Source organism: Opisthocomus hoazin, chromosome 4 (assembly GCF_030867145.1).
Source record: "Opisthocomus hoazin isolate bOpiHoa1 chromosome 4, bOpiHoa1.hap1, whole genome shotgun sequence".
Lineage (NCBI taxonomy): Eukaryota > Metazoa > Chordata > Aves > Opisthocomiformes > Opisthocomidae > Opisthocomus > Opisthocomus hoazin.
This window is the reverse complement of record NC_134417.1, coordinates 48,369,209-48,395,125: the sequence shown is the minus strand read 5'-3', so window position 1 is coordinate 48,395,125 and position 25,917 is coordinate 48,369,209. Positions and strand designations below refer to the sequence as shown.

The 25,917-nt window shown below is 41.7% G+C and overlaps 1 protein-coding gene across 2 annotated transcripts in view; it reads right to left on the bottom strand.

The window, feature by feature from the left end:
• Window positions 1–25,917, bottom strand: part of OSBPL10 (oxysterol binding protein like 10) — a 138,024-nt gene that overhangs the window by 96,757 nt on the left and 15,350 nt on the right. The window contains exon 4 of one of the 2 annotated variants that reach the window (XM_075418958.1): window positions 17,921–18,035. Coding sequence is in view for 1 of the 2 variants with exons in the window: in XM_075418957.1 (XP_075275072.1) it covers window positions 16,777–17,078 (302 nt within the window). In the remaining variant the exon portion in view is untranslated. Of the gene's footprint in view, window positions 1–16,776; window positions 17,129–17,920; window positions 18,036–25,917 lie in introns of those variants that run through there. The other variant, XM_075418957.1, reaches the window with a different exon arrangement.

Sequence of the window (25,917 nt, the reverse complement as noted above, 5' to 3'; positions counted from 1 at the left end):
TCCAGCTCCCTCAGTTGAGACACCTATTCCACATCCCTCACGTTCAATCTGTTCAAATGTCATTTCTGAAAAATCAATTTTTAAGCTCAAGGGGAACAAAACCCAAAAAGGCTTCATGTCATTAGCCTCCTCTCTGGAACCTGAGGTCACAGCTCACCCATCTCTAATCTTTAGCATATGTAACATTTTCATATCCGATCTCCTTATTTTCAGATGTTTTCTTCTTTCAGTCCATCTCCTACAGCACTACTTCTCCTATGCTTGCTGTCACAGCATCCAAAGTGGGATCAAATAAATGGGAAAGGAGAGGGATCCTTAGAGCATGGGAAGGAGGACAGGTGGATTCATACCATTTACCTGATCCTACACAAAAGCTTCATATTCAACTGCCAACCTGTTTGTTCAGCGCAAGGAGCAAGACTGTATCTGGCTTCCATTCAGCCCTTTTCCTCAAGGCTTTAATTCTTCCATATAAAAACTAGCATAGAGAAAAGATAACCGAAGTTCTCATGCTACCAGCTGTAAGCTGCTACAGTTTGCTTAAGAGGTCCAGCTATTTCCTGCAGCTCTTCCCTCAACTCAGGGACTCCTGCCAGAATCTCTGTGCCCAAGGAGGGCCCACCTCAGCCTCCTACCAGCTCTCACAGCCATCTGACCCCTCTACAACAGGTCGAGCACAGGTACACGCTTCCAGCACTTTTCCCACACTGAGAGGAGCACAGTGTGCTACAGGGAGCCCTGAGCTCTGTCTAGGTTTGAATGATCCGACAGCCTTTAGACCACAGCACAGCATAAGTACAGTATATATTACAGGATTTCTTCTAGCCAGCAACATTTAAACCACCGCACTGAATGAAGTAAGCTATGCCATACCTGCAACCTAGCCTTTGTCGTCAGGCCCAGGGGCTGTGAATTAATTCAGTATAGCTCAACAGCTAACACCAGTCTGAGCTCACAGGCACAGATGAACTCCAGGCCACGTTGCACTGAGCACCCCAAAGCAGGGCTGCAGGCAGCCATTGATGCCAGCCAACAAAACACTCTAGAGTGTCCCAAAACACGCGTATCACCCGCCTAGGGTGCACGAGGACATAAAGGTTGAAAAAGCACTGGATTACCAGAAAGCTGCAGCATGAAACTTGCAATTTGAACCTCTGACCCCCTGGCAAGGACAGAGCAGCTGAACAAGGCTGTCATAACTGACAGGTTATCAATTGCTTACTTGTCTGCGACTGACTCTCATGTTTGTACTCACATCTGAGAGCTCTGCTTCAAGATACTGGCTGTTCTCACAGCTCCTTATGATTATCAAGTCTAAATTAGTATCTTAATTAAAAAAGAAGGATAAGAGTACCAGTGAAGTCATTATTTTCCCAGCATAATTACATTTTCGCTAGGGTTTTTACTACCACAGTACAACAACTGGGGGGAAAACCAGCAGTCCTGTTAGCAAGTTATTTAATGACAGAAGAAAACCACGGAATTAGAAGTTTCTGGTATTACAGCCTCTGGCTGTGTTTTTGTCATCCAGGAGCAAAGAGACCCAGCTAGACAGAACCACCCCCAGCGCAGGTGCCCCAGCTTTCACTACTGGAGAAAATTACCAACCTTCCCCTAACCAGTGCAATCTGGGACTTGGGAGGAGGAGAGGATATTCTGAAATAAGCTTCAAAAGCATGTTTAGATTGAAGTGCCCTCCCAGAGAGAAAGAGATATAGAAAAAAAGAAAAGGAAAAGAAAAATATGAACCACACATTTTATCAGCAACCCTCCAGATCCTTTCCATTTCACTATCTCCCTGATGATGAATTTATTTGGCACACTAAACTGCACTCCTTACTGGGTGTGGAACAATTGCAGACATACTGTATGAAGACTGGTAAACATTAAATGAAATGTATACATAAACTTAACTGGACAGGACTTGCATCAATTATAGCTGTCATTTTTACAAATAGAAATGGAATTACAGAAATGCCTTTAGGATGTCCAAAAAAAGCTTAAACAAACCAAAGAGAACAGAGGTACTGCCAACAGAGGAGTGGAGATGCAAGGGAAGTAGAGCACGATTGTACAGTCCATTTAAAATAAATCCATGGATTTTTTACAGAGAGATCTTCTACAACAGGAAGTAACCATATTAGTGAAGATTACTGTACTACCCAAGACATTTTTTTTTTCTCAGTACACATTCTGTTAAGGACTGGCAAGTATACAGAGTTCATATTATCATAATATGTTTCAAAAATGGCAGAAAAAGCTTCAAGTATATCCAAAACTATTCCTAGCTTACTTTTAGATTAACTAGATTTCAAGTTGACATATTTTCAATATTCAGAAACTATTTTGCTGAAGCCAATTTTTTAAGAACACCACATCAAGTGAGATACTGACTTTACTGTACTACAATAATGCAATCCAATGAGGTTCAAAGCATAACCACATCCCATCAATGGATATTATAGCATAAATTTTCAATTAGCTGTCTTGAGTCAGCAAAGTTTTATAAAGGTTGTATCACAGTTCACTGATTTCTTTGCCAGACCTTCATAGCTCATCCTTGTTTTGCAATGCCCTGTCCTCGGCAAGAATCATTGCCAGGAGCCAGCAACTCTTCAGTGTTATTTTCTAGTCCACAGCTAAAAACATCCAGGAATAAGAGATCCTAAGTTACAATAACCTTCCTGTAAACTGAAAGATTAACGTTTAGACTTGAAAACCACCTTGTAATCGATGAAAATCTCTTGTGGATCTCAGTTTTACACCAAGAAAAGAAAATATATATTACACCTGACAACGATCAATGAGGAAAGACCTGCTTCCTTAGAGATCAAGCATCTCTTACATCTAACCTCAGTAGCGTAAGCATCACAGCTGAGGCTTGTTCAAATTTTGTAAAGTACTCATGATATTCTCAGATGAAAAATAAAACTTTTTTAAAAAAAGAAAACACTATCACCACAAAATATGGTGTTAAAAGTTTAAAAAAGAGAACACTTGTGCCACAACTTAGTTTTTGTAAGTATTTTGTTCTTACCGAGTAATGTATTTCAATACTGACAAGGATGAAGGCTCACTGACAACTTGGATGAAAGCTCACTGACAACTTTTTTTTCTTTAATATATTATGGTGTGTTCAAAGTATTAATAACATTTCTAACAAAATAGACAAGTAAAACAGTTTGAAACACCTCTGCATCTGAAGTGTGCTTGTCTTCATCAATCTAGGTCATCAAAGCTATAATGCCAATATAAAGCTTCTGTATTCAAGAATCTGTCCACCTGATTTTTTCACATTCATCTAGCTATTTCTGGCTTGTGGACATATGTACATTACTTATATAATTTATGTGGAAGAAACACATAATAACAAGAGCTGACTCCTACCCGCAAATGGAACAAAAAATTTTAAAGGTGATTTCCAGGTAGAGAAACACGTATACATGATGCCAGGAGACAGCAGCCCTGAAACCAATTCTTCATTCCTCCCTTATTTCACACTGTATTTTTTATATAATTCACTGAGGGTATACTCTCTATAGCTGTTCTATACACACAAATTATTATGACATATTCTAAGTGAATACATGGACTACCAGATATTTTCTAGCAGACAAATGCTTTCTGAACACATCTGTTTGAACAGTAATTTTTGTGCAAGGTGACGGAATAAAACATCTGTTTTTAAATTTGTTCTGTGTTTTTACTGTAGTGTTTAGGGCAGCTGTCATTTTTCACTTTCAAGATGCAGATAATTTATCATCTACTTTCTCAAAACTGAACCACACGAATGTTGGCATTTCTCCCAACTGCAGGTTTCATTTAAAATATTATTTCACTGACAGAACCTGTTCAACAAGTAATATTCATTCCACTTTCATATACAAGGGGCTGAGAACTCACTCTCATACACAAGGGGCTAACTCAGCTATATTACACTAATTATATTTTTTGTGAGATGCATGTATTTTTAATGTATATTTACATAGAAGAAAAAAATGCAATAAGCAAGTTAAGGTCTTGCTTTGTGAATTTTTGAAGTTCCCAGTTTTATGTCTTCCTTTCTGCTTGTTCTTCCTGGCTTTTTAATTATTTTTTTTTTAAATCCATAATCTGAAAGTTCCTGGTTGTAAAGAATGAACATATCCAAGACCACATATTTTCTTTACACATTATATGGAAGAACATACAGTATATAAAGTAAGGACCTTGCTTACAAGATCAGCATATTGTCTCATGTACATCTCTTCTCCACCCCAGGCAGTTCAAACAAAGCTCTGCAGAAACCAGACCTCTCTCACATGCTGGATCATCTCAGGATAGTCATAACTTTTCAGCTTTCTGTGCCAATACTTTGCAGTAGAATAGGGTTTGCCTTGCCTTTACTCTAAGGACTATCAATTCATTGACTGCAATAAGAAATTTAAGTTTCTATATTTGCTCTTTATCCTGACAGTTGATATGCAGCCATCTTCACAACAGAGTATCTTGCCAACACTGTTTCTGAGAAACATATGTATGGAGTCCACACAGTCCATGAGAGGGTGGTTTCATCAATATGTTGAGATACACAGCGTATTAGCCACGATCCTTCTGAAGAAAGTGTGTTTAGATTTGCAAGCAACAATCACTTTCAAAGACCTTTATGCATTAGGTTGCTGCTTTATATATGTATTTCTAAAAACACTGTTCTACAGAAATTCAGATCCTCCTTGTTTTAATCAGAAATGAAGAAACTATACTTATAACCTTTAACAGGAAAAGTTTCATCATCACATATGCTTGAATTCCCATATAACCAATATTGTGTTTAAAAGGGCAAAGGTAAGTCTGGCACGTTAATATATATCCAGGTGGACGCTGTCAGTAGCTTCCTCTGGCTGCTATTCACATCAGTCATCTACTAGCGTGAAATGAGCTCTGCTACAGAAGGTGGCGGAGAAAAGAAAGCAAAACCAGAAAAACCCTCACTGTTCTACAAACTCTGCAATTTAGAAAACCGTAATTTCCTCTCTACTTCTTGTGTGCCATTCTTAATAGCAGTACTCAAATTCATAAATAAGAGCAAATTATCCCACTTGGGTTTCCAAGACTTCATTCGGAATTCATGTTATACAATTTCCAGACTTTTTTTTTTAAGTGGTAAAAGTCTATCCTTGTGCTGTCTTCAGTTCAGTACATACTTCTTTCTCTGCTCTCCTTCTTCGCTTTCCATTGCTCCCTTTCCCTCCACCAGTCCTTCTCCAGAGGCTTTAACTCCCTTTCTAAACCTCTCCCACCATTCTACATCTCTTCTTCCCTCCCTTGTTCTATGGGCAAACTACCCTCTCCTTGCACTTGCATAGTAAGGTCAAGTTTGACACATGAACCCAACAGTCATAAAATCAAAGTCTACTAACCAGGTAAGATAAAATACAGGCAACAGGGGAGAAGAGAGAAGAGGAGAGAAGAAAAAACACAAAACCCACAACACACCTTACGGTGTGGAAGGCTGAAACAAAAAAAGAAAAAAGAAAAAGAGGGAGAAACCTCTTTATTCTGTTTTCAAGAGCAGGAGTTTCTATAAAAAGCTTACTGTGATAAAAAAAAAAACAAAAAACACCACACCGCAAAAAAACCCCAAACCACCACACCACCTTCAAGAAAGGCTTTTGTGCCAGTGCAAAATGCTCAACTGTTGCAGCAATGAATAACACATTTTTTGCTTCTCTGTCTTGCCTACCCTTCTGTATCTTTTTCATGCTCAAGTTCATTATCTTCCTCCTATCACCATGATAAAAGCAGTTGCAACTCTTCTTCAATTCCCCATCAGATCCAACTAACATCAACAGACAAGAAATTGGCCACTTCCCCTTCTCCTCCTTTTTTTTTTTTTTTTTTAATTTACGAATTTGAGGAGAATAATAGCAGAATGTCTGGTCTTGCCTTCTACTAGGAAGGTTTTCTCCAAATTCCAAAGCTCAAAAAACATGCACAACTCTCTTCTGGTGAGGTTAAACACACTACTGACTCCAGAGGGTAAATTTCCCACAGTGTGTGTGTGTCCCTTACATAAAAGCATCATCCTATCTCAATAAAAGATGCAGTAACCAATATAGCTGTAAGTGGCGGTGTGGTTCACAATTCTGTATAAGGTAAATGCAGAAGCTTTATCAACACAGAGCCCCAACTCATCTTTATGCACTTCCTCTAACCTTTAAATATACTGTTGAATGACCTAGCAAGTTCTGCTGTCACAACTCTTAACTGTGCTCCAAGTCCATTCTCAAGCAAATCAAACAACCACCATTGACTTATTTGATAGACAAAAATCTTGGAAACCTGATGAAAGGCACACTATATAAGGCACAACTCTTAATACTGCAACAGGTAATCTCTAAAATGCTGTGTTGTTGAAGAAAAGCTATTTCCTAGGTCACTGAGAAATACGTACTTGACACATGAACTTGTAGTAGTAACTTCTTCAAAACCACAGAAAAATATTCATTTCAATTTACAACCATCCAACTGATAGCCTAAGGTCTTTTCGGTCAAACACCTTAAGGCACCTGCAAATGCTGTACAACATTCTTGAGAGGGCACAGTGGACTGAGAGATGTACAACAGCAACCACATTTAGCCTTTAGAAAGGTCCTGAAACAAGCACTAAGCATACAGCAATTAATATTACATATCAGTGTAGCCCTGTCTTTTATTTCGAAGAACTGTACTGCAAATTTTAAACTGTAATTTTATCAGAAAGATACTACCAAGAAACTTGTTATGTTTCAGGAAGCATATAGTGAATGATTCAAAATGCCAAGGTTCATCAATACTTGGTGCATCCAGCTCCTTTCCACCAAAACCAATGGGAAAGTTTTCAAACTGAAGGAAACAACACTGTGCAAACATTTTAAAAAGTATAAACGCAACAGCCTAATTAATTGCACAGGCCTTTCAGTCTATCCGATGCTCAGTAAAATAACACAACCGCTGATACAGTACATTTTTAAACAAAAGATATTTAAAGCAGCATAATTAACACCAATCAGTATGCATTTACTAAAAACAAATTTCCTCCCAAACACCTGCTAGGTTTCTGATATCACAAGTTTGCTTTATAATATTAACAGCATTGAATCAATGTTCCAATGCAGGCAGCACCAAGTTTTAAGTACAATAAAAAAAACAAGTAAGACATCAAATGCATTGAAAAACAGTTAAAAGATGGGGCCAGCCTCAAAATATAACTAAATGAGGATCTTTGAGTGAATGTATTTCTAATAGAGTTCCTTGGCAATCAGTTCTTGACTTTGGAATGTTTAGCAATGACCTAGATGGGAAAAAAAATTTCCACAAAGATTGCTGATGACATGAAAACAAGCTATCATCAGCAAACAACGTGCATTCCAATACTGTCAAAATAAAGTCATACATCTAGTGACAAAAAAAGTCATAATCAGAAGATAGAGGATTTACCTGGAAAAGCACTGACTCACAGAAATTCAGGGCAAGGAAAATCTACTGATTATTTTGTCCAAGTAATTCTTCCAACTAATAATCCGTTCCCTCACGTGTATTTTAAAATTATTGTCTCCTGTAAACAAACAATTAACTACTATTTTTACCCCCTGAAAAGCAAAGCGTGCACACACCATGAGAAAGCCCACGAAGTATCACTGGGGATATACAAAAACATGCTGACTGTAGAGAGAGCATACTGCAGGAAGACAGCTCCTATTGCACTCCTTTTCATCACCTTCCCATCCAAGAAAAGGATAGCAAAGTGCTACTCTTCATTTTGACACTTCTGGCACTCATTTTGGTAGCACTATGCCATATGTTACTGGATCAAGAAGTATACCGGGTATCAGGAGAAAACGGCATAACAAGCACCAGCTTTCTGCGCCACTGACAGCTTCAGCAAAGCAAGCGGGAAATAAGAAGAGCACGGATATGACCACGCCTGTCCAGAGACCCCAGGCAACACCAAGGAACATGAGGTCTCAGTGCTGTGTGTAACTGTAAACAGCAAACTTCTGATGCAAAATTAACAACGTAGTTTTCAAAAAACTGATGGAGACCTAAAAATCTAATTGTCTTAACTTTTTAAGCAGGGAATATTGAGTTGGAGGAAATGGGATGCATTACCCCTGTATTTGATCCCTAGTGCAATCACAACTGAAACTGTACACAGTTCTGGTGTCTACATGTGAAGAAAAACATTGAAATGCCAAATAATAATCAGAACTATTATAAATCATTAATATTACTAGGAGATATGACTTGCAGCAAGAAAACTCCTTTGGTCTAGATACTCCAAATATAGACAAAAGATACCCTAGTCTGCCCAAAAAGACAGAAATTAAATTTGATAAGAGGTACCTCCAAGTCTTATACACAACCAGCATAATGACATTCAGTGAAAAGCCAAAGGCTGACATGTATCAAGAACAACAGGCAATTTTTAAAGTAGTGATTAAAGCTGGGCAAGTTGTTCCCATAGCTATGGTGAAGAGTCCTCTATCACTGGAAGCAAAGTTCTCAGATAGATATCCAAAGAGAAACACAAGTCTAGGTGGAACAGAAACCATGACAAATTCTATGGCTTGTGCTACAGAACTGGATAGTTAAGGACCTACATTCTTCAACTTTAAATTACCTACTAATTAAATGCCATCTTGGAAAGAAAAGTGCAGTAGCATTTAGGCAGCATTTACCAAAACACTTTTACATGCAACAGTTTAATATTGGGAGGTTGTGGAGTCTCCTTCTCTGGAGATATTCAAGATCCACCTGGACAAGGTCCTGTGCAGCCTGCTGTAGGTGACCCTGCTTCGGCAGGGGGTTGGACTAGATGACCCACAGAGGTCCCTTCCAACCCCTACCATTCTGTGATTCTGTGATTAAACAAACTTTGCCTCCCTGGATTAGGTTCTAAAAAGTAATCAAAAATGTCAGCAAGATATCCACAAAAGCCTACAACATCTAAAGCACAATACCAAGATACTTGAAAATAAAGTTGTGGAAGTGTATTAAGACCAAAGAAACAAACTCAGCATTTTTAGCTGAACCAAATTCAATACTTTGTTTCATCATTCATTATAATGATGATTTAACAAATATAATTTTACATTAAAACCTGATAATTACGGCAATTTTTAGCATCTTTTTCACTTAGAAGGTTCCGTCTTTTAAATACATTACAAAGAACAAAGTAAGAATATTAGGAGAAGCTAAAGCCCAAATATATTATTTTTATTAAACATTTGGTTTTAAACATCAAATGAACGGGGAAATCTTTTGACTAAGTTTCTTATACACTCATAAAAGAGTCCAGGCACATTACTTAGTTTAACAACTTACTGTCACTTCTCCAACATGAACAAAATCCATATTCATAAACCGGTGGGTGTTTTTTAAGTGAGCCAGCAAGTGCATGTGTGCTCCCTCTAACCACATTTATCATTGCCTTGCTAAGCACAGAAATCACCATTCAAAAAGCTAACAGCAAAATGAGCTAGTAATAACAAAACCCAGATAAGGGTAAGTGCTTCAGTGTTAGTGCCAACTGCCACTTCTTTTCACTGTCTGAAAGCTAAGTGTGACATCTGGGTGAAAGGAAGACCACGCTGTATTTTGTCTGTCACTTCATTCCCTCTGGTACAAGGCTGCTGCTCAGCTCTGAAGTGCACTTGCAAATCCCAAATATACTGCCTGAGTGAAAATGCCAGAGTCTCATTTGTTTTAAACATTTTTTTCCTACATTATCATCACGCATCTTATGCATTAGATTATTACGCATTATATTCATTTATCCTCTGCATAGTCATAAGCAGCCCTGACACCACGTGACACAAGCAGCTGAGGAACAAAGAACTTGGGTTACCTGCCTGGGGACAAGAGCAATGTCCATGGCAGTTCAACCAGAACCCACATCTCCATAGTGCAAACCAATTCCTTAACCGCAAGACCATCCTTTTCAATTTCAGCCTGAGGTTCAAAGTTGTCTTCTTCCATACGTTTCTTGTAAGCATCACTGAAGGGCAGAGAATGATTAATTTCTCAACCTCCGTCTCACCTTGTTAAAATCATTTTTCTGACTTCACTGTTTGAACAGCCTTCTCTATTCTCCCAGCAGTGCTGGTGTAGGGGCAACAGCAAAAGCTATTCAAACTAAATCAACCAGTTCATGATTAAACCAGTTAGGTTTAATCAGCCACTAACTAAACAAAGACAAACTGCAACCTAACTGAAAGTTCTAATTTTCCTACAAAGAAATTAGGGATATACATTTAAAGAGATTACTTTTTTTTCTTATTTTTCTTACTTTTTTGTTTATTTTCTTTAAGTGAGCATTAATGCTACTTAAGGGGGAAAAAAGTTTCAACAGCAAAAACTGAAGGAAGGAGACGAAGAAAAAAGAAAGCTTACATTTGAATGGGATTTTGTTTGCTACGTAGATTTCGGGATTAAGAAAAAGAGATTAGCACCTTAATCCAAACCACAATTTACTAGTAACTGATTTTTTGACATTTTAAGTTACAAGTTTATTTGAAACTAATGACATACTTCTTAATTTCAATGAGATATGCAACTTCTGAATGTTCAGCACAGAAAATATCCTGCTCATTCATGCAACAGAACTAAAACATGTTGGTTTTAAGTAGTTTTCTTCCTGTTCACATTGCCTCCTACTACAAACAGAATCTACAAGTGAAGGGACAACAGTTTCCAGTAAAATCTATTTTGCAAGTAAAATCTTTAATAGAATGTTAGCCCAATATTATCAAAATGCCTTGAAAATTTAAAGTTTCCACAATTCCTAACAAACTACAATCAAGGTTCCAAAATTTAAGGAGCAGATTTCCAATGCCAGAAGAAAAAGAGAAGGTTGCATCTCCAGCTCCTTGAAATAGAGTCTCCCCCTCCCCAAACTTGGCAAGTATGTCCTGGAAGGTATTCCAATACTACACAAAGCCCCGTATAGTCATGCCAGAAACACACCAAGACAAAAAGATATGCAGTGGAGGGGTTGGTGTTAATCTTATTCTAGTCAGAACACAAAAAATTTCCATTTCAGCAAACTTCAAACATCAGATAAGCACATGGCTATCTCTTCCTTCTCAGATACTGTCTACTGTTAGAATCCTGACAGTATTGTTTATTCTATACTAAAAAAAAGTTTATTTCTCTAGGACAGACTTCCCTCCCAGCAGCAATATTGGTATACCTATACAACTACAGTCATATAGTTTGTTCAATAACCATCTACTCATTTTTCACACAGGAAAAGGCCACAATTCATTGCTAGAACGACTTAACCAGTCCCACTGAAGAATGAGCAACTACCAGAGAAGTCAACTACCCCAAAGCTCCACAAGCAAATGTGTCGATTCCAAAATTCTGCAAAAAATGGACTAGATAATTCAGAAGGAGAGAGAGGGGGATTATTACTGTTTAAAGTATCTGCATCAATTACCCTTCTAAAGTCACAATCCCAGTCTTCCCGTAAGAGCAACAGTCAGAGCAGCATAACCTCTGGGAGCCCCTAAAGTAGCACTAACATCTGATGGTTCTACTGGTGGTCTCCTATCTGCTGTTTGGGACACTGGAAATCAGGAAGGATCTTTCTGTGGTGGTAGCAGTCAAATTGCAACTGTTCTCTGCCACAAGCAAAGAGACCATACTACAGCACTGTGCAGCCCAGTCAACAGACTGAGCATAAAAAAAAAAAAACAACACACCAAATTGGCCCAAAGTGCACTTTTTGTTGACAAACAAGGAATGCAGCTAATCCCCAGAAGTCGTCTGGTGGTGCCCAAGAACAAGAAGTAAATCAGGCACAATTCATGCAGACCAGTAACACAACACATTTCTCAAATGAGAAAACAGGAATAGGCAAAACTAATGTTTTAGAAAACACCTGGGCTACAGAACAATTTACACAGAGCAATTCAGCTTAGAAAAGCAACATTCATCAGCAGGGCTCCATTTGCTGTTGTTACAAACCCGAATTTAAACCCCAGCCCAAATGCAGATGATCCAGGGGTTCATACACACTTGCAGGACAAAACTGTGCAAGTACAATTACCACAAACACTTTCAAGTAAAAAGTGGGGAGGACGAGGCAGACCACACGTGAATTTCACACTACCTTGGGCAAACGGAGTGTCAAAGTGTCCGTGTTCTACATTAAGTTCCTCTCTCTGCATTCCTATCTGTGTAAATCCACAGAAAGTTACAGACTTTAGTGGACACGCTCTAGATGCCTGGGCCCCTCGAAACCTTTATCACACAACAAATTGCCTCAAAATAACCAAACAAAAAAAAAAAAAACAGTGTTTCCTTCTGCTTGTTATAAAGGTGAAGAAGAACCTCACTCATTTACAGATCAGGTTGTTTCTGACCTTCTAGAGCAGAAAAAACAGGTTTCTTTAATAATAAACAACAAATCCCCAGAAATTCTTAAAATAAGAAGTAATGTAGCTCTCCAGATTGACTGAATTTGAGGCCTTCAGTTAATGCTTGCTATGCTTCAGTATTCATACTCGGTTTCCTCCTCCAAAATAAGACTATCTTGCATACACCTGTTAAAGGACAATTGATAAAAAGTGACATTAATTTATCACAAATCAAATGACAATAATTTCTTTAGACTTGTAGAGGCTACTCTGCACAGTAACTGGACAACCTTGGAAAGCCTTTCAACTTCAATACCACACAGCACAAGCTAACCCCGGAGGTAAGAGAAGAAGCCTACAGAGAGGACGACTTTCCCTTGGTCGAGGAGGACTGTGTGAGGGATCGCTTAAGCGATCTGGACGTCCACAAATCCATGGGCCCCGATGGAATGCACCCACGAGTGCTGAGGGAGCTGGCGGATGTCATTGCTGAGTCACTCTCCATCATCTTTGAGAGGTCCTGGAGGACAGGAGAGGTGCCCGAGGACTGGAGAAAGGCCCATGTCACTCCAATCTTCAAAAAGGGCAAGAAGGAGGACCCAGGGAACTACAGGCCGGTCAGCCTCACCTCCATCCTGGGAAAGGTGATGGAGCAGCTTATCCTGGAGGCCATCATCAAGCAAGTGGAAGAAAAGAAGGTTATCAGTAGTCAGCATGGATTCACCAAGGGGAAATCATGCCTGACCAATCTGATAGCTTTCTACAATGACATGACTGGCTGGGTAGACGAAGGGAGAGCCATGGATGTTGTCTACCTTGACTTCAGCAAGGCTTTCGACACAGTCTCCCACTATATCCTCCTAGGGAAGCTGAGGAAGTGTGGGCTGGATGAGTGGTCGGTGAAGTGGACAGAGAACTGGCTGAATGGCAGAACTCAGAGGGTTGTCATCAGCGGCGCCGAGTCTAGTTGGAGGCTGGTAACTAGTGGTGTCCCCCAGGGGTCAGTACTGGGCCCAGTCTTGCTTAACTTCTTCATCAACGACCTGGATGAAGAGTTAGAATGTACCCTCAGCAAGTTTGCTGATGACACCAAACTGGGAGGTGTGGTAGACACACCAGAAGGCTGTGCTGCCATTCAGCGTGACCTGGATAGGCTGGAAAGCTGGGCAGAGAGGAACCTGATGAGGTTCAACAAAGCCAAATGCAGGGTCCTGCACCTGGGGAGGAACAACCTCATGCACCAGTACAGGCTTGGGGTGGACCTGCTGGAGAGCAGCTCTGCGGAGAGGGACCTGGGCGTCCTGGTGGACAACAGGTTAACCATGAGCCAGCAGTGTGCCCTGGCTGCCAAGAAAGCTAATGGGATCCTGGGGTGCATCAAGAAGAGTGTGGCCAGCAGGACGAGGGAGGTTCTCCTTCCCCTCTACACTGCCCTGGTGAGGCCTCATCTAGAGTACTGTGTCCAGTTCTGGGCTCCCCAGTTCAAGAAAGATGAAGAGCTACTGGAGAGAGTCCAGCGGAGGGCTACAAGGATGATGAGGGGACTGGAACATCTCCCCTACGAGGAGAGGTTGAGGGAGCTGGGCTTGTTCAGCCTGAAGAAGAGAAGGCTGCGAGGGGACCTTATAAATGCTTACAAATATCTGAAGGGTGGGTGTCAGGAGGATGGGGCCAAGCTCTTTTCAGTGGTGCCCAGCGACAGGACAAGGGGCAATGGGCACAAACTGAGGCACAGGAAGTTCCGTCTGAACATGAGGAAGAACTTCTTCCCTCTGAGGGTGACGGAGCACTGGAACAGGCTGCCCAGGGAGGTTGTGGAGTCTCCTTCTCTGGAGATATTCAAGACCTGCCTGGACAAGGTCCTGTGCAGCTTGCTGTAGGCGACCCTGCTTCGGCAGGAGGGTTGGACTAGATGACCCACAGAGGTCCCTTCCACCCCCTACTATTCTGTGATTCTGTGATTCTGTGATTAAATACATTTAAATTATTTAGACTAATGGATAAGGAGCTTTAAAGAACAACATTCCAAATCTATGATCGCTGAACTCTTATTTATTTTTCCATTTTATTTACATTCATGCCATCTGGCTGTATTGATCATGTGGTCAAACAATCTTGCATTTTTTCATATGAAGTAAATTCAAAACAAACTTGTATGATCATTCAGTAACACACACACACACTCTTGGTTGATTTGCAGGTGCCAGCTATGAAATCACTTACTAAATCTTCTATACCGAGCTCCACTTCACAGAGAACACACTCCATAATGCCAAACAGACAATCACGCTCAAACCTATGGACCCTTATGCATTTATTGGACGTTATATAGTAAGACCAACTTTGGTAATCCTTAAGTCTCACCTGTTCTGTTTAGAACTTGTGTCAGATTCCCCACCCCAAACAACAAACATATATCGACAGAATGGAGTAAGTGAACAAACTAAAAAAGTTACTTAGCCTAAAAGCTCTGCGTCATCATAAACCACTTGCTCAAACAGGAATATTTACAGAAAATAAAATTGGCAATTACAAAGTATGACAACACAGCATTAAAAAAGACTGCTAAAAATAAATAGACATTAATTTCCAAGTGCTACGGTAGAATTGTTTAAGTGACATTTATCTTTTTTTCATCGTGTTTTCAAATTAAAGTTTCTTGGACATACAGAGATTATACATGCTATTTCACACTGTCAGCTTTATCAAAGATCTAATCTGTTCCCAAATGCAACAGACAGGCAATTCTAGACCCAAAGGTTTATAAGCAGTGACCTCTATTTTGTAATTTCATCAATTACATGAAAGCAACTCTTAAAATCACTCACAGTAAAAAAAGTTACTGTTCATACAAAAAGAGATGGAGGTGTCAGGGGGGAAAAAAAGGGGGAGAGGGGGCAGGGTGAGCTTTTAATTTTTAGTCATGCATTTTAGTCCTACATTTTAGGTATCAAAATGTGTTTATCTGATTTTAAATCAAACTACAGGAGAACTGCATATATCAACAAACAGATAAAAGTCTAATGTGAATCTAGCACAGAACTGCAGTAATCAAATCACAGTACAGGGCCTTCTCTATGTCTACGCTGAAGCAGCCTAATTCTGCGGAGAAGAGGGCGCATCCAAGTTGTACCAGACATACTCATTACCGCCCAGAGCTGGCGCACCTCTGCATGCTCTCCTATGTACAGAATTAGACCAGCTCCTGAAACTTTGCAGTAACTACTGCTACAGTATTCCTATCACTGATGTAGCCTCACACGAGTCAACATCATAGCATCATTGGTATTTGCGCAATTTAACTGTCACTTGTGAATGCTTTAAAACTACTGTCAGAGCATCAAGGTGCCAGCCATTCCCATACTCTTACTGCTTGGCATCACTTAAACAACAGCAGGTTTTGCTAGGTTTCGGGCTTTTTGGTTTGTAAAGGTTTGAGCAGAGGTTTGTAACTAGTCCTATAAATGTTCTCTCTGTAGTATTTGCTTCTCTTCAAAACCATTACTGTGATGCCTTACATTAAAAAGTTGAGTTTTAGATACTCATCTTCATCCATCCACCAAGAGGACAAAGTTTAACAATAAAAAGTAAAATACTAATAAGAAGTCTTCTCTATTGATTTTGACAGATCCCAATACAGCAACATTAATTCCACATCTGGCTTACACTCTGTAAAAAATTTTGTCCTGAGACACTAGATTCAAAGCCAGACCTTCCCCGGGACTTCCACAGACGCACACCAGCCTGCCCACACCCGGCAGATCGCAGGGCCTGTCACCGTATCAACATCACTCAGGACTCGTCAAACAGGAAGGACACGGCAACACAAGCGATCTTACTGAACACACCGGGAATTGTTTCCGCTGTCCCACCCCACAGCAAGATAATAATAATAATAGTAATCATCATCACAAGCGTGGCACTTTTCCCATTTAATCCGGGACGCTCTCACCCAGCTTTTCATTCTCTAGTTACCCACGATAACTTCACCGGAGGAGGCGGCTGCCGCGACAGCAAAGGCGCTGGGACGCGGCACACCGCCCGGCGCGCAGCCTGCGCGGTCCCCGCTCTCCCCCGCCCCGGGGGCCGCCGCTCCGGCCGCGCTGCCCTGCGCCCGCCGACCCGGCACCGGGCCGCACCCCCCCCCCTACCCCCGACCGCCCCCCTGCCCAACCGCTGCTCCGGCCGCGAAAACAAACAAGCAAAACACCACGCCGAAGGAAAGCGGGCGCGGAGACGGAGGGGGGCGGGCCTGGGGCAGGGCCGGCGGCTCAGCCCGGCCTACCTGCCCGCGGCGGCCGGGGAGGGGGCTGCCCGGACACCATCTTGGGGGCGGCGGGGGGCCCACCGGGGGCGGAGGCGGTCCCGCAGCGGGACTGGCCCGTCGGTTTACCTGCTCTGCCAGCCCTGCAGGAGGTTGGTGTATTTGCTGAGCGTCCCTTCCAGCACCGGCTCCCGCCGCCTGCCGCCGGGCGCCTGCGCGCCCCCCGGGCTGGCCGCTGCCGAGCTGGGGCTGCTGCCGCCGCCGCCGCCGGCCCCCCCGCCTCCATCCAGCCTCCCCGCGGCCGCCGCCCGGCCCGGCAGCCCGCGGCTGGCGGAGGAGGACGAGGGAGACGAGCCCGCCGAGGTGGGGCGGCTGCTGCTGCGGCTGCTGCTGTTGCTGCCGCCGCCCTCGCTGGCCGCCGCCTTCTCCATGGAGCCCCGCGGCGGAGGCTGCGAGCCCGCTCCGGCCGCGGCTGCCGCCCGTGCCCGGCAAAGCCCTGACTCACGGGCGGCGCGGGGAGGGGCGGCGCCCGAGCGAGAAGAGGCCGGGCCGCGCCAGGCGAGGGAACCGCCGCGCCGCCTCCTCTCGCGCTGTGAGGGGAGACGGGCGGCGGCCGCCGCCCCGCCCGCCCGCTGGAGCGCGGGGGACAGCGCCGCCCTGGCGGGAACGGGCCGGCCGGCCGGGGGCGGCTGCCGCGCACGCGGGCACGGAGGCACGCGGCGAAGGGCGAAAGGCGCGACACGCACGCGCGTGAGGAGCCGGGAAGCGGCGGCCGTCTGCGGGGTGCGCGCGAGGGGAGGCCGCCGCGGGCTGTCAGCACGTGGCCGACCCGCACAGAGCCTGCCCGGCACCCGGGAGAAGGCTGTCCGTGATACCCCCGCCAGCCGCTCCACGGAGCCGGCACCCGGGAGAAGGCTGCCCGTGATACCCCCGCCACCCACTCCCACAGAGCCGGCACCCGGGAGAAGGCTGTCCATGCTACAGTACAGCCACAGCACCAAGCAGCACCCAAACCCAGTGAAAAATGGAGGGGTAGGTGGTGGGCTAAGCAGCCAGGAGCAGAGAGGTCCTGCCCAACACACAGCAGGCACTGCTGCATGTTATGTGTATCAACGTACCGCATCAGTCACATCGTTCATCCAGACCTCACAAAAAATATCACTGTGGATTAAGTCACATCTCTGAAAACAGAGGACGTAACCTCAGGATCACTGTAGAAAGCTGAGCAGCTCCTTGCACAGTGAGCTCGGTACAAAGCTATGTGGTGACAAACCTGCTCTATGGCCATCCTCGCTGCAGGAGCCCAGGGCCTCAGTGTTGTTACAGCGTGGATCTTTGCAGGATACCAGAGATGCAGTTACTCTTGTCATCATTTTATAACTGGAGACCTGAAACACAGAGGAGCTCAGAGAGTCGCTGAGAAAATAAAAACCTATTTTAGCTCCTGTGCTTTGACACTGTGGAAAAATTTGCACGCCTGTGTACCAGAGATTTTTGGAGCACACCGAATATCATGTGCCTGCTGCGTTCTGCACCTCAGTAGATACTCGATCCGTCCGAATCTACACGCAGTCAGAGGCCCTCGCTCCCCGTACAAATGAGCACCAGGGAGGAAGGCTCCTAACGTAGATTCTCCCAGTTTTATCTCTGGAAAATCCTAGCATATGTGTTGTGGTTGAGTAGCAGAAATGTTGGACAACCTGATCCTGAATTTTGGGTAGCTGAACTTCTCATGTTGTAGCTAAACACTGAGGCACTGCAGTCTGGAAACTTGAATTTTAATTTAGCATTTTGTTGGTGGAACATTTAATGCACGTCTCTTGCAGCACAGACGAAGATTATGAACTCAGTTGTTTTTTAAAACAAAATATTTTGAAGTAACTAATTTTTCAAGTCAGAGCTATTACATAAGATGTTCTTGTAAAATTCCCCAATCATTGTTTACCATGGAAAGAAACTCCATCACCACAATCTGAAAATCTCAACTCCACTACTTCTGATGACCACAGTTTTCAGAAGACGTTGGAATGAACACAGCATGCTCCTTCACGAAGCTCGGACCCTGCTTTCTGGAGAGAAGCAGGAGAAGCCTGGATTTCTCCTCATAATCAGTTACAATAACAGCCCAGAACAGTGGAACAAAGTGCTTGAATGACACAACAGTGTCATCACATGAGCCACTGCAACACATTACCTGTGTATGTTCTACGTTGTAAAGAATGAAGGTAACTTTTTCTGCCTTCCACAGAATTATTGGAAAAGAATTATGGCAGGAAAAGAAGCCTTCTTACACAGCCATAGGGAAGCCTCTCCATACCTTTCCATGCGATAAAACTCAAGTAACAATGGTGTGCTCACCAGGGAGTTTCTGAAATGGTAAGGACAACAGGCTGTAGGTATGTTACATCCCTGGGAGAATTTCGCAAAATCCCAAAGTGTTCTTCACTGCTGCTAAAAGGATTACTGTGATGTGATAGCATAGGAAGTCCTCTAAGATTATAAACTAGTTAGTACATGGGAAACAAAACACAGGAATAGATGGCTGCTTTTCACATAGAGGGAAACCACTACTCTGAGTTGGCTCCTATGTTACTCAGTGTCTTCTTAAATCAGAATTCCTTCATTCACTCATAGTTAAGACTAGAATCAAGTGCAAAAAATAGCTGAAGGATCTCACAGTAGTGACTAAATCACTAATAAAATGGCAAATGAAATTTAATGTTGCTAAAAAACGAAGTAAAGCACATGGGGAGAAAATAGCTTTTACTAAGCATGCATAATGATGATCTATAAATTAGCTATAGCCTCTCAGGAAAGAGATGTTTGAGCAGTTTTAAATAGTCCTGTGAAAACCCCATCTCAGTGTTCAAGGGTAATCAAGCAAACAGCTGTGATGAGCTCATTAGGAAAACAGAAATAACAGCATGCTGCTACACAAATCTATAGTACAGCCAGTGTCTGTATACTCTGCATTTATAATATTCCTTCAAAAAGGACAGAGTAAAAAGATAAAAGGTATAAACCCCAGCTTTTCTATAGGGAGAGAGCTGACTGAACAGGGTTTTCGGCTGGATAAGAGAAGACCAATATACGAAACGGTGTTCAGGTTAATCGGAATGATTCTTCACTGTTCCTCATGAAATAAGAACTATGGGGCAGCTGGTTTAAAACAAGCACAAGAAAATACCTTTTCACATGATTTGTACATGTAAAACTCATTGTTATGAGATGGTTTTGGATGCCAAATGCCTAGAAAGATTAAAAAAGCAATTGGTTTTGAAGAACCTTGAAACATGTTGACCAAAGTGTTTTGGACTTATTCAACAGAAAGGCCCTAAACTTCTACCTCCTCGAAGCCTGTTTACTTTATTGATGAGATAATCCCTGCCCTGCTCTTGAGTCTTTCTCTAAGCACCTACTAGTGGAAAGAATAAGGTACTGGGCTAGACAGACCTTTCATTTAACCTATAGTGCGCCTGTTTACATACTAAAGATTCCTTCCTCTTGGTTAACCAAAGGTCCTTTTGAATTAAACATTGGCACTCTATGCAGCTTTTAGATTGTGTTTAAGCACAAGAATATGTAATTCTTCTCGTCCAGTTTCCCTTCCCAGTATGTACGTACTGCTGCAATCTAACAGAGCTGGACAACCTTTCATAGCAATCTTGATATCAGTGAGACCCTATCCTCATTTATTTTAAGTTATTAATGTTTTTCAAAATGACTGAACCTGTATTTTTTTTGTTTTGTTAGTCAATGGTCTGCCCCAGTAGAGCTAGACTTCAGGTTAATACACACTGACTTAGTCTGATGCAATATTGCACGGTGTATGCTTTGTTACAAGTATTCTTAATTAGCTATTTATTAACAGCAACCTGCCTAATGAAGGTTCTCACTGTTTCCAAGGTAACACAGCTGCTATGTTACAGTCCTCTAGAATGTTACTTTCACTCTCTGATCAAAATTTCGCCACTTTCATTAAGTACCCAAAAGAACCAAAAAAACCACATTATTTATCCCACCTTTTAGAAAGCAAAACATCTGGTAAGATAAATTCGACACTGTTTGCCCTTATCAGGAAACAGATGTTTCTCCATCCTTTGCTAAGCTACACAGTTTCTAGAACAAGGTCAGCTCATAATCCATTTGCCAATTTCTGTTTCCTGGTCATCTTGGCTTGGGTTTCTATACCATTTTAATGCTCCCATGGCAAACAGTTCTCCAGAATTACTTTCCAATTTCTTTTTTCACCTCCTCCTCCCACCAGATTTTCACACAACTTCTTACCATCTTAATCATATGGAGGAATTTAACTACATGGTCTACAGAAACTACTTCTGCCCAGTCTACATTCAAGCATTGAACCTATTCCATGGAAATGCCCCAAGGCTTGCTTAGTTTTAGCATCTCCTCCTTCTTGCCCTGCAGTCCTCCTGAGACACTGCTTCATTTCCCATGAGCTTTGGAGACTAAAGCCACCCGTCACTAAACTGCAGGCAATACTTAGGGCAAAAACATACCACTGTGCACCTCTATCACCACTGGCTATAGAAGTCTGCACTGGAATGACTCAGGCACGATCCCTACAGTTCAGGTCATGCCACGGTCACACCTGCACCAAGCCTGCTCTCACTAACGCTTCCCCAGTGGTCCACAGCAACTGCCTGAGAGTGAATGCAGCAGGTAGAACACTGCGCAGCAGCAGCATGTCCTCCGGTCCTTCCTCAGATCCAGTTCCATAGATTCCTGAACTTGAAGGTCTAAAAGAATCTATGACCCCTGCTATCTGGCCTTTTTCGTAACACAGGAATCATAATACTATGTTCTATCTTATATAATGGTTTCATTTCGATTTAACCAGCACATCATCCATGAGAAAACACTTCTGACATGAGGATTTCAAGAACATGGAGAAGATACCATTAACTTTGCAGTCTGCCAACTTTAGCATTAGCTTTGCCGAATCAGTATGCAATCTTATCCTCCCTCCCTAGTGCCTGTAAGCCTGCAACGTACGCTAAACATGCTTCTTTGCCACAATTCATCCTGTTGTCAGCAGCTTCTCATTGGAGTTTCTCATTCACCAGCATAAACCATCCCCCTAAACCTCACTTAACTTAAAGCTGGTGACAGGGAAACAGTCAAGAGAGACAGGGCATGTGGCAGAAGTACCCAGACTACCTTGACTGCCAGAAACAATCAGGCCCAACAAACAGAGACTTGTGTGCGGAGTAATTTACTCTGCCACAAGGCATTGCAAATTCATTTGGACTGAGGTTTGTGCTGCCACAGCTAGACTCTCATAGCTTGTTTACTCAGATACAGTGCACTGCTCCGTAATTTCCAGGTTAGACCAGTTGAAACAAAACTTGATCAAAATGTCTGAGCCTGTGGAATACAAACTTTGGGTTGGTTAGCTGGAAAGAACACTAGTTCATTACTAGTTCATATTATGCATATTACATATATTTGCATTGGATGTCATTAGATGTGCACGAGGAAGTGATGTGTACGACAACCATGACAAAAGGTATTTTCTGCGTAGCTAGAATCAACCCTTTGAACTGGAAACAAATAGGAAGCCAGTGTCTAAAGAAACTAAATGAGCATAAGAAACTAAGTGAGCGTAAATATCACTGACTATATATTGTGTGTTCTAGATAGTGGGAACAGCCTTATTCTGTGCCAGCTAATGTTTGGACAGTTGTTATAGGTAGTCACAAATACAGTTTTTTAAAATAGATTCATTCATACACTGAGGGCAGAAGAAAACACTGAGCTTACCTAGCACAACCTGCTGGATAACAGCAACCCTTTTTGGTTTGATGTGGAATTATCAATAAATGTCGATATACCAAATCTTAACAGCATACAGGCATTTTTACCCACTGTTTCTCTAGCCCTGTAGTTAAACATTTAGAGATTTGAAAAGCACACTAGCTCACTAAGGGGCAAATTCAGATTCAAGACCAGGCTGAGTTTACTCAGTGCCACTCTCTTACATCGTATTTCAAACCAGTGCTCAAAGCTCTCTTTTATCCCCCTTTCTTTGAGAGCGGAGTGATTCCAGTGGAATCTGTCAGATTTCAACATTTATTGTTCACAAGGTACAAGGCTGTATATCACTGTAAAAACACCCAGCTTGGTGTCCATCCACTTTCTAAGTGAAATATCAATGCATCTGGAATCTTATGCCTAGTTTGCAAAACCATTTTTATATCTTAAAAGTATTGCTATAGAGCACTTACACTGCAGAGTGTATATTTATTGATAATACAATGCTAGCTTATGTCACTTGGGCTCTGATCTCAAACTCCACCACCCGCAAGTTGTATGGTTGTTTGATAATAGCAGGCCGTATCTTATAGCTTAAGAACAGTCTCATTCAAATTGGACCAGTCTCTAATCCCCTTATTCACCTACAGCAGAGCTGTATTTTACTCACATCATCTTTAAAAATACTATTTCATAGCATCAGAATCTTTATTCTGTCAGGGTTTTAGCTTTCCTAACCTGATCCTTGGCTGCTCGGACAATTTCTCTGTATTCCTGCCAGGCTGCCTGTCCTTCCTTCCACCCTCTGTAGGCTTCCTTTTTGTGCTTGAGTTTGTCCAGGAGCTCCTTGTTCATCCATGCAGGCCTCTTAGCATTTTTACCTTTAGAAAGTGGTAGAATCCACCACACAAAGGGATGACAGTTTTTTAAAAAAGAGAACGATGCACTAGATATTTTTAAAAACCCACAAACATTTAAGATTATTTGGCACTGAAAAAGGGACAAAAATTCTGTTCATAAAACTTTCTAGCAACTACTTCTGCAGAAAGTACTTTAGATTACTGATTTCAGACTCCATTCTTCAAGCAGTTTCATCTACAGAAACCTAATTGAAACAAATATAACTTTCTAATGCAACATGACTGACTCCTTTTTTACCTACAAATCTGCACAAGAAATACTGGTACATATTTCAATGTGTGTGATTGAAATATATAGACATGACAAAATATAGAGCGTGTTTAAAACTTGCTGAAACTGTGGAACCTCGTATTAAAACAAGCGTAATGTTCAATCCCTTTAAAAGAGGGGCAGATTGTAGAGCTTTCCTAGTTTTTTATGAGCAATGTTAAATCAAAGTGCAATAATGTTAGAGCAAATCATTATACCTATATTTTAACTGTTCTTCGCTATCAAAATAATTCTCTTGTAAATTCAATAACTACTGAAATATATTTAGCCATTCAGTTCTAAATTTTAGCTCTCACCAATAAAGCCAGTCAATAAGCATGTAAAAGGCAGTAAAAGGCAGTAAAATCTGTTTTTCTTTCACAGTTTGGGGTTTTATAGTCTTGGGGGTTATAGTTTGATTAACTATAGAATGTATAATGTGTCCTAAACTAGGGACAACATTTTGTTTGCCAGGGTTCACCACTGAGTGATTGTAATTTGACTGATAACAGACAAATTATAATAGCTTGTGAAAAATACAGGAACCAAAAATTTCTTACATATTACAATAAATAAGATTACTAAAAAAAAAAAAAAAACATAAAAAGTGTGCTGCATATTGCCTAATTCATGCAAACACTGAGCTAATTCTTTTATGGTCTGCAGGTTCAATGCTAATATAACAGGTAGGCAGCATTATGTTCAGCAGAACCCCACAGCACAGAACTGACTGATATCTTCACTGATTCTGAAGAACATTAGAAACTAAGGTTTATAAAAACCTGACAAGGTCATTTATCTAATCCTCTTCTTATTACTGGACAGAGAAAGATGGCCATATTTTTTTCTTCCTCTTCTCCAGAGAATTTGCTTGTAATGCTCGCTCTCTCATATCACACTCAGCCTTGACAGGAGTATCCAGTGGAGATAACCTCAAATATGCAAAAAGCTGAGTTATGATTCTCTCTCTCTGGTTTCTAAAACTCAGCTGTCAGCTTTGATCTTTGACTTTTGAGAGCCTATTCTGCAAAACTGAATGTGCATGGCTTGATACAAGAGCATTTGTCTTGATTACAATGGTAGAAATAAATGTTAATTTTTAGAATAAGCAGACTACAAGTTCAGGAAGCTGCCATTTTGCAGTTTAACTTTTCCTGACCTTGGTCTTTTTCACAGAGGATGCCTGAAACAGGCACTCCTTAGCTGCAGTTTCACAAATGCAGACTTTCTAAACTCTGAGCTCTGCCAGCTTCAATCAATCATAAACTTCCCCCTACTATGCTGATACTGTGTTACAGCCTAAAAATAGGGCTATGCTTTCAGAAAATGAGATAGCATTAAAGTTATGAAAGTTGCTGAAACAGATTCCAGACACTTAACCTGAAATGACAATAAGAGGAAGAATCCAGAGGTTTGCACACACAGATGATTTTCTTCCTTCTTTGTAAGATACATGGGAGACTGGAGAAATTTGTTTTAATTTTTCTGACCTCCTGTTTGTGTGAAATAAAGAAGGAACACCTAATCTTACTGTTCTACTTGGAAAAAATAGGGACCAATTCTGGGGGACCTTGAAATCCTGATCAGGAGAGGCCAACCCCTAACTGATAAGACAGGCATTGGATCTCCAAAAAAAAAAAATCTTTTCACAAGTATTTGAAACTGTCATCAGAAGTAAAATTTTAAACAGTTAAAAGTAAAAATTTAAACAAACAATATAACAAAGCTTTGAAGGGTCTCTGAATGAGACCCTTCAACACTTCATGAAAAACAAATAGAAAGTATCTGAGGTTTTAGTATAGATATCAAATAGAACAGGAAAGGTCCTCAAAAGATCATGCATCTCCTTTTTGTCTTAGAGGACTGCTGGAACAAAATCATCACCTAAAAGCTATAAATAAAATCCTACACAGCATGTGCTTCATAAACTGGAATAGGGTCTTATTATGGGAAAACACAGCCCATATACTAATTTCATCTGATCCCAGATTCCTTCATGTCAGAAATCAAATTCGTATTGCTTTTAGTAGAGAAGGGCATAGAATTCTATTGCTGACAGGGGAAAATGGGGCTTATGGGCAGAAACAGAGACAAGAATCAGTCAGTTTGAAAGAGTTTTAGATTTTTTCCTTGCTTATAACAATTAGGACTGTCACACCACATTTGGAGCACCAGCAAGGTCTTTGGCAGTTGCTACCGCCTTATTTTGCCAGCGAGATCTCTTCTAACCAAGTTTAGACAACACTTTGATAGCAACACAAGCGGTTGGTCTACTTTAGAATTCCCAGTGGAGGTGGAGCTGCTCCAGTGTCAGCCGAAGAGTGT